Below are 17229 nucleotides of genomic sequence, written 5' to 3' on the forward strand. Positions count from 1 at the left end.
AATAATTAAAAAAATGTTCATTTACCTGTTACTACCACACACCAAATCCGGTTGTTGGTACTTCCTGGCTTGAGTAGCCACTAGGTAACAAAGCTCAACACTACCCCTAGCATTCTGGAGCACTTCTGTTGTCTTTTGTACGTGTTTTGGAGTTTGTACGTGCTTCGGAGTTTGTACGTGCTTCGGAGTTCGTTCGTGTTTTGGAGTTTGTTCGTGTTTTGGAGTTTGTACGTGTTTTGGTGTTTGTACGTGCTTCGGAGTTCGTTCGTGTTTTGGAGTTTGTACGTGTTTTGGAGTTTGTACGTGCTGTGTCTCTAGGAGCCACTCCACATAAAATGTAATAAATAAATCATATAATACAAAAACCAACTATTCACATTTCAACTTTTAACTATTTAAATTTTCAGCTTTTTCCTTTTAAACAAATTTAAAGTGAAACAACACAAAACACTGCAAATCACAACACAATTAAATATAAATTAAAATATGAAAACAAAAAGACGATGCATATTCTCTGTCATATGGGCCTGCATGAATAAACTTTCTGAATCCTTTATCATCTGCAACTGAAAATAGTTGTGGATGATTACTATAACTTTTTGATGTGACGTTGTTGTCCCTGGCTCTCTTTCTCTCTCTTTCCCTCCGGCTCTGTTCCTGTGCTACCGAGATTGAAACTACCGCCCCTCCCCCCTCTGCCCAGTGCAAAGCACAAGGCTCGCGTGCGGAGTGAAGCGGGTAGTGGTGTGCGGGTTATGTGGCAGGGCGTGTTCTGCGATGCCGCTGCAGGTTTGGTGGTGGTGATGTGTATGACTGCCAGCGGGAGAGCTGAAGCTGTTGAATGTACTGTTACAGCAACCGTGTGATCACTGTAAGAATAAATGATGCTGCGAATCATCTGCTGTGGTTTACATATTTACATAAATATGTAAACAACTTAACAACCCCCAAAGTGTCTAAGTCACGTGACGTGTCAGTGCAACACCGAAACATAAGAGTGGGGGAGAGGGAGCAAAGTGTGCCTGCTCTCCACTGACACAGGAGCGGTGAGTCCAGCGACGTGGTTGTTTAGTTTTTGCCGAAAGCACAGCATAGCAAACAAGCAGAACTCAAAGTAAAGAATCGATCTCACCAGGCTAGTATCGATCCGATACCGATTTGGGATCGATAGTATCGATATTTGGATAGATCCGCCCACCACTAGAAGCGGGAAAAAAGTGCCAGAGAGTGTGTGACAGAAAGAAACGAAAAAAAACATGGCTCCCAAAAAGGGGCTGGCTCGCGTCGTTCACTTCAAAGATCCAGCTCTAAGAGCCGTTTCGTTCGTGACCAACACATCACTACACTGCAGTTTCATGTTGCAACGCACCTCTTTTTAACTTTTGTGGATATCATACATGGTTACACTCAGGATATGTCATCCCATTTCCCATGGAAATACCTTTTGGTTAAACTGTCAGCAAGGAATTTGCATTTGCACTGTTAAATTTTTATATAGCTTTAATGCACATAAAAAACAGCTGCTTGTTTAAGTGAAAATAAATTAATGGGGTTTTTTGCACGAATAAAGTTATGGAGTTGTAAACTATTTTGTCTTGCATCAGTTATAGTGTCAGTTTTATCGTTATCACAAATTTTCAAATATATATCGTGATAAATATTTTTGGCCATATTGCCCTGCCCTATGTCTGACTGCCTGCTAGTTTAGTTATGTATTCCCAGTTCAGTTCACTTCAGTTTGTCCACACCAATAAAGCTGTTTAAGTTCACCTTTTTTTCTTAGCGTTTTGGAGTCTGCGATTGGGTCATTTCCTGCTTGCTGCACACAGACCCACACGACAAAGATAAGTTACTGAAAAGTGCTTGTGCTTAAAGATAAGATACCCTTTATTAGTCCCACGGGTGGGAAATTTGTTAAAGTGCTTCACTGAGCTGAAATTTAAACTTAAAACATCTCAAGATATATTAAATAAAAAGAAAATCTAAATTAAATGTGCCTCAAAGTGTCTCAAAGGCCTCAAACTGAACATCTCAATATCTGAAAAACTGAACATCTTGATATCTTATGGACTAGTCTCACATGCCCCTCAGTTGGCCAATCAGTATATTCGCTAGCCTTCCTATTTGCAAGATACAAGCAGACCTGTTTGCTGCTACCTGCTGCTGAAAGGCAGTTGGAAGAGGGGACACTTGGGCAGTGCATTTATCGAGGCATATAATGTGTTTTCTGGATGCACTGTGCTTTTTCAGCGTTTCAATTCGAAATGTATTAGCACCAGTTACAAATGCAGTATTGCCGGCCATGGTCTTTCCAAAATCATGACAGTAAATGCAGTGCATCATGTTGTCAGCTTTACTGTATCTTAGCCAGGGAAACTGGTCAAGCCACTCTGTTGGAAATGTATACACTTACTCACTTTTCTTTCAGTGGGCTCTAGCTCGGAGTCGGTTGTATCTGGCTCATTATTTGATGCTTCTTCCAGACCAGTGTTAGACATAACCTGAAAAGTTCATGGCTCCGTGTCAGAGCACTGGCTATGAATTTCAGATGGATCACGACTTAACGAAAAAGTTGTCAATCGTCCTTTTCATCTTTTCTCATTACCCACAGCTACATCCACTTCTACCCTGCCCAGGCGCCTCGCCTCTTTGTATCTGCCTGCACTTTCAAACTGTTATATTTTCCTCCTTTATTTCCAAGAGTTACACACACACAACATGGGGTGGTGCCCTCTACTGGTGTTAGCTTGTATACCACACAATATATTTCGACTCATACATAACATCTTCTCCCCACTAAGCTATGCTCTGAGAAGCTATGCATTCTCAATACGCTCACCCATCATGGTAAAGAACAGGTGGTTTAGTGACCCTCACCGAGTAATGTCTTAGAGTTTCTGTAACCTGTGTACACTTAGATGATGGTGGTTCAATAGACTGGTGTGTTTCTGGAGGTATTGTGGTCCTCAGAACTTGTTCAGCAGTCTTTTCCTGATTAGATATACAAGGGTGAAGCATGGTGTAACTATCACTCTGGGTTAATGAAGTTTGAGAGCTTGTTGGAGGATCCACTGCAAACTGCTGAGACATTGGCTCAGGGCGTGTCAGCATCTGATCCACATGGCATATCCATACTCCTTGTGCTCCCACATTCCTTTTGTATGACTGTGGAGCTCTTTCAGGATAAAAGGGTGCAGCTTAGGTGGCACAACCACTCTCACACCCCATATGAAGGATCCCTGCTGTATCGTGAGATCTTGTCTGCACAGCAGATAGGGTGACAGCACATGATCTACGTCTTTTGCAGCTGGGAAACATCCAATTGTTACCATTTCAAGGACATGAGAAAAAGTAACATCAGACATAGTGTGACGTCTGATCTTGGTGACACTGACCGGTAACGAGTTCAGTTGAGATGCGTAGAATACCTCTACTGCTCCTTGTTTCTCCTTCTGCACAAGAGACAGAGGTAGCTGTGACAGTCCATCAGCAGTGACATGACACACACCTTTGCGGTACTGCAAGGTGTAACTATGTGCCATCAAAAGCACTCAACACTGACTCACAGGCTGATGTCCACTGCCATTTCCTATCTTTACTGAGCAGCTCATTCAGCGGTTTCAGGACTGTAGCTAAATCAGGTATGAAACGTCCATAATAGTGTAGCATTTCCAGAAAAGAACGTAGCTGGTTTACATCACCTGGTGCTGGAGCTTCCACAATGTCACCTTTTCTGGTGACTTGTGTTACCCCATCGTGTCAATTATGTGACCCAGGTAATCCACTGATTCCTGTTAAAACTGGCACCTCTCCTGTTTGAGATGTAGACAATAGCCCTCCAGCCTGCACAAGACTGCCTGAAGGGTTTTGGGGTGTGTCAGTTTGTCAGGGCTGTTGGAGTGATTTTGTTAAATGTTGTCATTGTTGTGCTTCAGTTTGTAAACCTTTTCTTAAACAGCATGTTTAGATATTCTTTTGTTCTCCTCCCCGGCCTGTTGAATGGTGGGGAGGCCGTAATGTTTAACTACAGGCACATTCCCTGTGAGATCCTGGTTTCCTTATCTTGTGAACGACGTTCACCCCCAGCCATTTAGGGGCTCCCCTATGCTTGTATATAGTGAACCATTAAATGGCCTATATTTGTACAGCGCCTTACTAGTCCCTAAGGACCCCAAAGCGCTTTACACATTCAGTCATCCACCCATTCACACACACATTCACACACTGGTGATGGCAAGCTACATTGTAGCCACAGCCACCCTGGGGCGCATTGACAGAGGCGAGGCTGCCGGACACTGGTGCCACCGGGCCCTCTGACCTCCACCAATAGGCAACGGGTGAAGTGTCTTGCCCAAGGACAGAACGACCGAGACTGTCCGAGGTGGGGCTTAAAGTTAAGCCTTATATGGGTATGGGGAGATGACCTTTGGATAATCAGGAAATGTGGTTAAACAGTTGTAAGCTGTGTGGCAGGAAGTCATATATACAGGCACACACACACACACACACACACACACACACACACACACACATTCATATCCTCACACATGCATGTACACACACACAGTGCCTTAGTTTTTATGGCACACCACAGGTTTTTATGGTGGGGCGTTATGTAACTGAGTGGCTCTTGTGTTCTGTTTGCAGTCTCTCATAGTCTAATTCGAGCAGGGTCACATGTTTGGACCCAACAAGGGCCACTGACGAGGATGTCGTCCAGATAACAATGGGTATATGGTGGTCCGAGAAGCTCTTGATCCATAGTCTTCTAAAATATGGCTGGTGTTGACGATACTCCAAAAGGTAAATGGTAAATGGCCTGCATTTGTATAGCGCTTTACTCAGTCCCTAAGGACCCCAAAGCGCTTCACAATACATTCAGTCATTCACCCATTCACACACACATTCACACACTGGTGATGCCAAGCTACATTGTAGCCACAGCTGCCCTGGGGCGCACTGACAGAGGCGATTGAAGCAGAATAGCCCTTTTTAAATCAAAATAGTCAGCAGCTTCGTAGATTCTTCTTCTACTTCCATCTGTAGATAGGCATTTACTAAGTCCAGCTTACTGAAGTGTTGACCTCCTGTTAGAGAAGCAGACAGGTTCTCAGTGTGTGGAAGTACTTATCCACGCAGAACTGTGGGGTGAGAGTTACCTTGAAATCCCCACGCAGTCTCATAGTGCCACCCTTCTTGTTGCCAGGCACCAGGGGTGTGGCCCAGTCACTATGCTCCACTGGTGTGATCGCCCCAAGCTCAGTCAGGCATTTCAGTTCAGACTCCACTCAAGGTCAAAGAGCATAAGGCATGTTACGTGGTGGGCAGAATTTGGGTACACTATTAGGCCTGTGTCAATCTGGCTTTAATCCCGTTCATTGTGCCTAGTGTCTTAGAGAAAACAGCTGAGTCTCCCTTTAACGTAGCCTCAGCCACAGTTTTCTCTTTGTTCTTCGGCATGAATAATCTTTAAATCTTTCCAGTTCAGATTAATAACTCCCAACCACTCCCTACCAAACAGCGGTGGGGCATCCATGTTCACCACATGCAAGGGTAGCTTTGCACATTGCTTATTCAATTTGACTTGCACCTTGATGGTCCCTTCTGGTGCCAGTGGCTCCCCAGTGTATGTCTTCACCATGATATCAGTGGGTTGCAGCGCCAACGGACTCAGCACACTTTTGTACTGTTCTCATGCAATCAAAGACACAGTGTTCTGACAGTCTTTGCAGTACCGCCACATACTGTTTCCTCTTCCCCCAATTCCTCTTGTGGAACCAGAACCTTTCAGCTATGACCAGCGGCTTGGGAGCAAAATGAGCTTGCAAAACATCCACAATATTGTCATACTGCATAGGCCTACAGGAATATGTAGACCACAGCCAATCAGAGGGGTCCAGCCCTTGACTATCACTGATTGGTTTAGACCACGATATGGGTATAATGTGTGTCTGTTGTTGACCACACAGAGACTTTTAGAATTGTGGAGACTTACTTGAACGGCTGGTCGCACTGGTGCTTTAGTCACATCACTGAGAAATTAGGTTGCATATATGGTCAAATTGGTTGCACTCTAGAGCCCTGTAGATAGAAGAGTTATAATTTGTGCCGCATTGATCCTGGCATGTTGGGTTGGAGCAGAGCAGGGAGTGTGTGACCAAACACACAGAGAAATGGGCGATCTGCTGCCTGTGCAGAACACCAGGGGAAAAATATCTAAACTGAACAGTGACTCCAGAGTGTGGAGAGTTAATCCAAGACAATGTCTCAAAGACATGTTGCAACACATTTGAATGAGATACACTTATCACAATAAAAACACTCCTACCTGCTGATGAAGGATCTTTCATCATCTTTCTATAAAAGCACAAGAAGACAATTTTATTAGAAAAAAAAAACAGCGCACAAAGTCTGTGTGTCTTATGTAAATTCATTTATGTTAAAGTTTTAGTGTATCAGCCATTTAGAAAGTTGTAGAAACCTCATAATAGTTCAATTCAATTTTATTTATACAGCGTCAAATCACAACAAGTCACCTCAAGGCGCTTTATATTGTAAGGTAGAGCCTACAATAATACATACGAGAAAACCCAACAATTGTATGACCCCCTATGAGCAAGCACTTTGGCGACAGTGGGAAGGAAAAACTCCCTTTTAACAGGAAGAAACCTGAAGCAGAAGAAACCTAAAATAACTAATTGTCTGTCCTGAATCAGTCTTATTAGGTAATGTTAAAATAATTTCATCATTCCAGTGTTTTCAGTGTGGGAGAAAGTACTCAGGGCCTTCAAGTTAAACTCTTTGAAAGACAGAAACAATTTCAATATTCAGAAACCTAAAGTATGTATCAGCATCAGAATGGACCCAAAAATCAATTTCCATGTTTGTTTTTCAGTTCTATGAAGCTTTCAGTATTTTGGATTAGTGGTACTGCTATGTTGCATCATATTGCTGTAATTGTTTATATGTTTATATCTGAGGTTTATGTTTATATCTGAGGTAAGTTGATCTATAGTGTTACATCATATTCTGTAAGGATGTTATGTGTTTGTGTACTTTCTGCCCAGTTTGACCCATTTAGCAGAAGTCAGCCTCCGATATCTATTCTGTATGACTTAAAGCAGTTATGACATGGTCTGATTTTCTCACCCAATAAAGGAATATTTAATGTATAAGTCTACTTTTCATTTTATCAGAAACAGTTATCACAGCTCATACATTTTCTTTTTCCACATATATGTAAGCATTGAGCAAAATTCAGTAATGCCAACATATAAAAAGAAGAATATTTATCTCTTATATATGACACATCTATATATACACCTTAAAAGATTTAAGGTGATAGGAAATATAAATAACTGCAACTTGAATCTTTACTGAAGCTCAAGTTCACTGCTGTAATATATTCTTGATGCATGCTTAAACCTCCAGGCAAGCAAATCTCCAAAAGTTGATTCTTTTCTGTCCGACAAAACCGGATTACTCCTAAAAGTCTGCAAATGAGCTCTTCAGTTAAAGGTTTCCGGGCAACTAAAATCCTCCAGAAGGCACAGCATCAGTTGCTAAATGAACGAGTGAGATAAACAAATTTTACCATCGACATGCTAAAATCTCAAGAGGAGTAGATCCGACAGAGACTGACAATTCTTCTAGATGAGAATACTCTTAAAAAGGTGTTTGACTTTACTGAGAAGGCTTGTGTAGCACAGTACAAGAAGTCTAAGACCAGGCAACAAAGGAAGTTCGACTTTAGTTCGACTCTTTAGCTAACTTGTTAACTTTAGCTAAAGTGAATAGTTAGTCTAATTCATTAGTGCAGCATTACTGGATCACCTGTTTAAAGTGATATAATGAGATATACAACTATCACTGAAACAGCAAACTTTGTAAAGAACCAAACAACACTTCTCATTCTCTAAACGTTTGGCCACAGCTGTAGATTACACTATCAGTGCTTGTTCACTCTTGACAATAATTACATTTCTAATTTCTCTTTGAGAAATTTTATATTTCGGGGTTATATTTTATCTAAATGACTGCTTTGTCTTTGAAAAGGTGAAGAGCCTGAGGCCGGTGACACTCCAGTTCTCTATATATACATACATATATATACACACACACACACACACATACATACATATATATATATATATATATATATCACGAAAGAGTAGTTGTCAAACAGCTAACAGATCATCTGCAGAGGAATGGCTTATTTGAAGAGTTTCAGTCAGGTTTCAGAGCTCATCACAGCACAGAAACAGCTTTAGTGAAGGTTACAGATGATCTTCTTATGGCCTCTGACAGTGGACTCATCTCTGTGCTTGTCCTGCTAGACCTTAGTGCTGCGTTTGATACTGTCGACCATAATATCCTATTAGAGCGATTGGAACATGCTGTAGGTATTACAGGTACTGTGCTGCAGTTGTTTGTATCATATCTAATTAATAGACTCCAATTTGTACATGTAAATGGAGAGTCCTCTTCACCCACTAAGGTCAATTATGGAGTTCCACAGGGTTCAGTGCTAGGACCAATTCTATTTACATCATACATGCTTCCCCTAGGCAGCATCATTAGAAGACATAGCATAAATTTTCACTGCTATGCAGATGATACGCAGTTCTATCTATCCATGAAGCCAGGTAACACACACCAATTAGTTAAACTGCAGGAATGTCTTAAAGACATAAAGACCTGGATGGCCACTAACTTTCTGCTTCTTAATTCAGATAAAACTGAGGTTATTGTACTCGGCCCTGAAAATCTTAGAAATATGGTATCTAACCAGACTCTTACTCTGGATGGCATTACCTTGGCCTCCAGTAACCCTGTGAGGAACCTTGGAGTCATTGTTGACCAGGACATGTCCTTCAACGCACATATTAAACAAATATGTAAGACTGCTTTCTTCCATTTGCGCAACATCTCTAAAGTTAGAAATATCCTGTCTCAGAGTGATGCTGAAAAACTAGTTCATGCCTTCATTACTTCCAGGCTGGACTACTGTAATTCATTATTATCAGGATGTCCTAAAAACTCACTGAAAAGTCTTCAGCTAATCCAAAGTGCTGCAGCAAGAGTCCTGACAGGGACTAGAAAGAGAGAGCATATTTCTCCTGTTTTGGCTTCCCTTCATTGGCTTCCTGTTAAATCCAAAATTGAATTCAAAATCCTGCTCCTCACATACAAGGTTTTAAACAATCAGGCCCCATCTTATCTTAATGACCTTGTAGTACCATATCACCCTATTAGAGCACTTCGCTCTCGCACTGCAGGCCTACTTGCTGTTCCTAGAGTATTTAAAAGTAGAATGGGAGGGAGAGCCTTCAGTTTTCAGGCCCCTCTTCTGTTGAACCAGCTTCCAGTTTGGATTCAGGAGACAGACACTATCTCTACTTTCAAGATTAGGCTTAAAACATTCATTTTTGCTAAAGCATATAGTTAGAGCTGGATCAGGTGACCCTGAATCCTCCGTTAGTTATGCTGCAATAGACGTAGGCTGCCGGGGATTCCCATGATGCATTGAGTTTTTCTTTCCAGTCACCTTTCTCACTCACTATGTGTTAATAGACCTCTCTGCATCGAATCATACTTGTTATTAATCTCTGTCTCTCTACCACAGCATGTCTTTATCCTGTCTTCCTTCTCTCACCCCAACCTGTCGCAGCAGATGGCCCCGCCCCTCCCTGAGCCTGGTTCTGCCGGAGGTTTCTTCCTGTTAAAAGGGAGTTTTTCCTTCCCACTGTCGCCAAAGTGCTTGCTCATAGGGGGTCATATGAATGTTGGGTTTTTCTCTGTACCTATGAAGCGCCTTGAGGCCACTGTTGTTGTGAATTGATGCTATATAAATAAAAGTGAATTGAATTGAATTGAAATATATCATAAAGATATATCAAATAACATGATATAGCAAAAACTTTTTTGTGGATTTTGTTATAAGGGTTATTAAACATCTCAGTTTCAAAAAATCTGTCATAAAACTGCCGTATGCAGGAGAAGGACCCAAACGCAAACTCACCGGATCAGGAGTTAACTGAAAATACAATTCCCATTTGCTGAATGGGGAAAAAGGCAAAAATATACAAAACTAAACTGGGTAAACTAATAATAAATCATATGGGAAACACAGGGAGAGTCACTCAGCTATGAGGGAGGACGCGACATGGAACTGAGGGAGACGCTGACCTAACTACACATAAGATAATGGAGGACATGCGAGCACATGGGAAACACAGCTGAGACTAATGATCATAACAAGACAGGAGAAGCAAAACTGACCACAAAAAACATGGAAACGCGGGAGCTTCACAATAAAACGGGAAACATGATGCAGGAGTAGAGGAGAGGCAGACAAGAGGGAGTGAAGGAACACAAGGGAGAGCACAGACATGACCGGCAGGGGGAAACAAGGGTAAACATGATGAAATGGGAAACAAGAGACAAGAACTCACACAACTATATAGGCACAGAAACACAGAGGGATATTTCAGAGGGCAAAGACACAGGGGGAAAATAATGAACAATACTGGAGAGAATAACCTAGGAACCTTACAATAACCTTTAGAATAACAAAGGGACTTAACAGAATACAAAACCACAGAAAACTTAAAACACTGGGTCAGAAGTCCCGGGACCATGACAAAATCTGAATTTTCTGGCTATTTTTGAAGGGTTGGGTTTTACAGGGTTAAATGGATTTTCAGGCTTGTTTTTTAAGAGAAATTTTAAATGGGATTGAGGCAATGATGTTTTTTCACTGCAGTTTATATCCAACAACATCAAACAGTTAAATCAAAGAGTTCATGTTACTAACAGCTCACCTCTCTGCAGCAGATGACTGCTGGACTTTAAAATTAATGGTGAGATCTTTAGATGGGTCACTCTTTAAGGACACAGAGCTGGGTGAAGGTCTAGTTTCTGGTTCAGATTTAGGTTTACGCTTCCTTCTCCTTCTACGTTTCTTCCTGTGAATAATGATGGAGAAGTGATGTGAGTGCTGAGCTGTGACATGGAGAAGAGTCATGGACAGTTAGAGATGGTCATCTCACCTCTGAGCTTTGGTCTGGCTCTCATGTTCCCCACACAGAGTGCTTTTAGAGGGAGGGACTCCCTCCTCACACTGATCCATGCTGCTCAATTCACATCAGCTCACACACACTTTCTACCTTCACCTGCAGAGGAAACACAAATCATTCATCTGTACATCAACTATGTGCTGTCCAAATATCAGCTGCTTCTTTCCTGCTTCATCTCAGTGTCAGCTGAGAGAATGACAAACCCACTATGTGTCAACATCTGATGGATGATGACACAGAAATGTCAAATGATATTGACCTAAATCTGTCCTGATGATTATGAGAAGCTTTGATGAGTTTTGACTGTCTGAGGTGTTACTAGGATGATGGAACACTCAGAGCCCCATGTTGATGAAGCAGTCACGTGTGAGCTTGTGTGCTGACATGTTGACAGTGTAACTTCAGCTTTTAGACTGTTCCTGTTTCATATTACACTTCCTCCTCACAGTCGGCCTCATTTCACAGCTGCAACTAAATTTCCTGATAAAATCCACAGAAGGCTAAAAGTGAAGCATCACTTCCTGTATGGGGAGCCAACAATCTGTTTACATGTCATGTCTAAGTTACAGCTAGAATAAATAATCATTTACATAGTCTGCTGCTCTCTCTGTAACCATCTGACCATCAACTAACTCCGTGCTGCTGCTCTCATTCACAAAGCGCTCAAACAGGATTTTAACTTGTGTCTTTAAAAGAGCGCTTAGCGTTGGCTTAGCGTTAGCATGCCATGTGGCTAGCTTAGCAGGTGATTAATTAATCATTAATCACTGTAACAGTAAAGGAGGTAAAGGCCTATGAGTGAACTCACAAAGTACAAAGTATGGCTTTATCTCAATTCAGGGTCTGCAGCCTTAAAGGCTGCATTTTAAGGCCAATTACATCACAGTGACACGACGAAGGCTTTCCCAACTCAAAGGCTGCTCGAAATGCGGCCCTCAATGTGATGTTATTAAATCATCAATGTGATGATTTAATGGATATTTAAAGTAGGCCCCAGAGTGCAAGAGTCCAAGGAGGACCATCGGAGGACCATCGGAGGGGCAACCTTCCCACCCTCCTGGGAAGAGCTGAGGAGAGCCCCAGACATGGGATCACCCAGAAGCTGCGGTGCAGAAGCCACAGGGGGCTGTAGTGACACAGGCTCTGCTGGCAGCCAGCCACACCACAGTGGACCGATCCCCACTACCAGGGGCCCGAGGGTTCTACACCCTCCGGATAGAGCCCAAATGAGCCACGGGTGCCAGGCCTCGTTAACCAGCCACAGGGAGTGAGCCAGTACACACCTAATCACCCAGCCCCGGACACTGAAAACCACCAATGCACCAAAGTCCAAAAGCATCAGCCACTTGCAGCGAGTTTGGTGGGCTGAGATGCTTCCAGACGTGGAGTCTAAGACTCGACATGACATATGGACACAGGCACACACAGACACAAACATACACCCTCATTAACACTTATACAAATACTCAGCATTCGCCCAATGTGGAGACAAACATAAATTGACACTGTACACACAATCACACTTCCCAAACATACCCCAGGTCCAGGCACAACCACCCCCACAGGGGTTATGGTAACCAGATGTAGGAGATATTCCCTTTTCCCTGGGGTGGAGACAAACAGACTGCACCAGGTCCTGTGGCTGTTTGTTAAAATAATAATGCACTGCATTAAAAAATGTGACTAATATCACTTTATAAAATACCCTCCCGCATCCTTCTTTTAACCTCTGTATAAATCTCAGTTAGTTTAATCTCAGAATAAAGGGATTCTTCTCTGTTTATCTCAGAGTTATTCACTTGCAGGTGCAGCTCTCATGTCATATGACCTCTGTTCCTGAAGATTTACTGTGTCAGTGTGTTACGTCCCCAGGCTAGTCTAGGGGTTACAAGGTACTAACATACTAACATAAAGGTAAATACTGAACGAGGAATCAAGATGGTAAGTTAAAAGGTTTATTTCTACCTTGAATTTCTGGTTGAGTTTTACTTCAGACTAAGGATTAACTTTAGGGAGAGCCAAGGCCAACATAACAAACCAAACATCCCTGATATGAAAATAAAAGGATCTTACCTAACACAAAATATAAAATGCGGCCTTTAAGGCTGCAGACCCTGAATTGGGATGCAGCCTTTGTCGCGTTGCTTTATGGCTGATTACGTCACAGCGATGTGACAAAGGCTGTCCCAATTCAAATGCTGCTCGAAATCCGGCCCTTAAATGCGTCCTTCATTTCCCTGAATTTTAAGGATGTGGCAGTGTGGACTTAGTGGCCCAACATATCCCAGAATGCATAGCATTTGCATGTTGTGTCCTTGGTCAAGACACTTCACCCATTGCCTACTGGTGGTGGTCAGAGGGCCCGGTGGTGCCAGTGTCCAGCAGCCTTGAATCTGTCAGTGCGCCCCAGGGTGGCTGTGGCTACAATGTAGCTTGCCATCACCGGTTTGTGAATGGGTGGATGACTAGATGTGTAAAGCGCTTTGGGGTCCTTAGGGACTAGTAAAGGGCTATACAAATACAGGCCATTTACCAGGCCGTTAGTGATGTTTGTACTAAGTCTTTGCTTTAAAATATACACCGTTGACCTTAATCTTACAAAGAATGTGATGATTTCATGGATATTTAAAGTAAGCACTTAGAGAAATTTAATAATGCCAACGTATTAAAAGAACAATATTTGTCTCTTATATATAATACATTTATATATACAGTGTCAAAGGAACCTGTCTTTGAGTGAAGATTTAAGGTGACAGGAAATATAAATAAATGCAGCTTAAATCTTTACTGAAGCTCAGTATTTGAAACAGAGTTCATTCACTGCTGTAATAACTAATAATGATTGAAATAATAACTTTAATATTGGCCATATTATATTTACATTACCAAAGTGAGATGACTTTAGTCTCGTGAACAACATTAGGTAATTGCTATTTACTAGCTAATCTTAAATGACTGTTCAGTACAGAAATGATCATGATTTCACAGTCTCGTGGTCTCAGCCTCAGATACTTATCAAATCAAAGCTCATGTAGAAACAAACAAACAAATGAACAAAAGATTTCTCCTTCATGTCAGTCAAATAATCCTGTATTAAATGTTTCCAGCTGTTAGTATCATGGTTGCTAGGCAACCTGGGGCGACGGAGGCTAGACTGTCCCATTTCACAAGCCTACAAGCCTCACACTTCCGGCCTTAGCGGTCTTTGAGTACGCGGCCCTTGTGGACCGTTAAGGCTGCGTACTTTAAGGCTGCAGACCCTGAATTGGGATACAGCCTATAAGTACACAACCACGTAGGGTTGCCAACCGTCCCTTAAAAAACGGAATCGTCCCGTATTTAGAAACAAAAGTACACGTCCCGTATTGAGCTAATAAGGGACGCACTTTGTCCCATAATACAGTGAGAATCAAAAGTAGTCTATAAATGTTAATGGAATTAACGCTTTGTTTGAAAACATAATTCCCAGCCCCTCTCCTGCTTTGTGACCAATGAGATGACAGCACACTTATGACGATTCGAGTATGACAATTCAGATTACCGCTTATCTCATTGGTCGAGGAAAGGTCGCTTACGGAGAAAATACCGGAAAACAACAGATGACCACAACAAGAAGCATGGCCAACAGGGAAACAAACGCCGACACTGCGGTGCAAGTCTCGGACGACAGTACACCTAAAGCTGGGCAGACACTGTGCGATTTTTTCAATCACGTTATTCAGCTTCTGCTCAAACTGCATGATTGACTCGCAGAGGTTATAAGTTCGTAGGTCACGATGCACGGTCTAAAACTTTACCGCCCGATGCTCTGATGCGACCTGAGTGCTCACACTGTGCCTCCATAAAATGAAGGTTATAACAGAAAATCTGTCACTCGCTCTTCCTCTGTGTCTTTCACTCACACAGACACGCACACCACCACCATCAACTTTGCCAAAATATCTAATGAAAAACATTGATCAGGCAGCTGTGATTGAGCAGCAATGTCAGTCCAACTATTTTCACAGTTGTTGTGGTCGTGATCATTTTGTGAGTCCACATCGAAAGGGCTCGGATGAGCTTTCCAAAGTTCTACAAGTTGTGCCTCCATCGCTTTTGTCCAGATCACACGCTGCACAGCCGCGCTGCTCCGTCTTTTTCACCGACGTTTACGTGTTTGTGCGTGAGCAGTGTGGACGGCTGCGGTGACACGTCACGAGCGATTGATGATCGGGAGCTGGTCGTGAGGTGTTAATCGCTTCTCGTTACCCCACGTATACTGCAGGATGAAGGCCAGAATCGGACCGATCACCAAATCGGTCGCACGACTCAAAAATCGGCTCAAAATGGGCCAAAACACGCACAGCGTAAGTCCAGCATTAGACCAGCAATGTTTGTTCCCCTCAAAGAAAAAAAGGCTGCAAATGTACTGGGAGGAATGGGAAAAGGAAAACACCTGGCTGGAAAAGTGCACGATAACACCTATAAAGCGCACTGCACTGTGTGCCGGCGCACATGTTCTGTAGGCATGCTTCTAATGGTGGGCACATGAAGAACATGAGGGGCGTGAAAGCTCGGGGAACCGTTAACCACGGCAAAAGCAGATATGTAAACACTGGTTTGTTTTTTAAAACCCTCTGGTTAAGGTTAATATGGGCATGTGCAGTGAATATCAGCGCTATGTGGCCAGAAGTGTGATAATATAATTTATTTTATGTAATAAACAACTGCAAGGATAGATGATTACAACAAATAGATGACTAATACATAAAAGTAATATATAGATGAATAATGATGATGAGTGATGATGCGTAATCATGGGAACAAGCGGGTTTACAAACAGGAGCAGCTGATTAGCATTAGAAAAGCTGAAATAATACCTCAACTGAAGCCAATTGTACTAAAAGCACTATATGTGCACTGTTACAAGAATGTTTTTCGTTCTATTGTTTTCTATTAATTTATATACTTTTAAGTTAAGCAAGACAGAGTTCTTTTGAAGAAAGATTTAGTTATATTCTCAAAAGTTAAGCATGACAGGCTTCTGTTTAAGAAAGAGACCTGTTTTATTGTGTTAATGTTGTCATTTTGAGCTAAAAATAAATGGCTAAATGATCATTTGTTTCCCATATGGTCATATGACAAAGAATATGCATCTACTTAAATCAAATTCAAGTCAAATGGTTAAAAAAATAATTTCACACACACAAAAAAAAGAGCTACAAAATTCACCACACTGGGAAGGGTGAAGACAACTGGGTTGCCCGGCCCTGGCCATGAGGTGTCCCTTATTTATTTTTCAGGGAGTTGGCAACCCTACAACCACGAACGTAGCTCAGAATGGCGGACACACTCAGCCTCGTTGCTCCAGCTGTGAGTCTGTTACAGTGAACTATGGAGCGGCAGGTTGTGCTGTTTGTGCAGGAACTAAGCTGCACACAGCTGATGTTAGCCAGGAAAACATTACACACTGACTTTAATTGAGAGACTAGAAATAAAAACACACACAGTTTGTTGTGTGAAGAAATCAAACATGAGCTGAACAAACAATAAAGTTCCTAAAGACAAACTGTTAAAGGAGGAAACAAAGCAAACTTACAGTTTCTTCACACACCAACAACAAGCTCCACTTCCTTCCTTATAGTCCAGCTGCTTCCTGGAAAGCCAGGGCTTCACCTGAGCCGAGGCAGATTTTCATAATAAGAGCGCTCTGTAACTAATGTACGTCACACTGACGGTTTGCTGTTTAACTTTTTGCTGACAGAATTAAAGTAATTTGGTGTCACTTCTTCTTTCCTGTTTCTCTGAGCAGATTTAGCTCTGACTCAAATAATCAAACTGGTAATTATCAATCATTGAACCAACCATCAAAGGATGTATCATTTTATTCTGAAACAGGAATCAACAGGAATCTGGTGCTGATCAAAGAAGCTCCTTTTAATGGCTGTCATTCAAAGCTTTAAATGGACTCACCAACTTGTTACCTAGGATGGTATTAGAGGCCTGGACAGTCGCCCGGATGGACTCTTACTTTGAAAGGCTGGAGTCACCTGTAAGAGCCATTTACACTAAAACTCATTAATACTTACATTCATCCCTTTACTGTTTCACAAAGGGCTCAAAAGGGAACGTCCACAATTTAACTGCAAGAAATTTCATTAAAGACATTAAG

At 42.1% G+C, this 17229-nt stretch overlaps 2 protein-coding genes across 2 annotated transcripts in view; both read right to left on the minus strand.

Moving 5' to 3' along the window:
- Positions 1–17229, minus strand: part of LOC134621491 (NACHT, LRR and PYD domains-containing protein 12-like) — a 328927-nt gene that overhangs the window by 116961 nt on the left and 194737 nt on the right. The gene's annotated exons all lie outside the window — the stretch shown is intronic.
- The window catches only part of LOC135932493 (protein NLRC3-like), a 62873-nt gene that overhangs the window by 24517 nt on the left and 21127 nt on the right, over positions 1–17229 (minus strand). The window contains exon 6 of the mRNA XM_065469981.1: positions 6329–6357. Coding sequence (XP_065326053.1) covers positions 6329–6357 — 29 coding nt within the window. The remainder of the gene's footprint in view (positions 1–6328; positions 6358–17229) is intronic.

Source organism: Pelmatolapia mariae, linkage group LG3_W (genome assembly GCF_036321145.2).
Source record: "Pelmatolapia mariae isolate MD_Pm_ZW linkage group LG3_W, Pm_UMD_F_2, whole genome shotgun sequence".
NCBI classification, from domain to species: domain Eukaryota; kingdom Metazoa; phylum Chordata; class Actinopteri; order Cichliformes; family Cichlidae; genus Pelmatolapia; species Pelmatolapia mariae.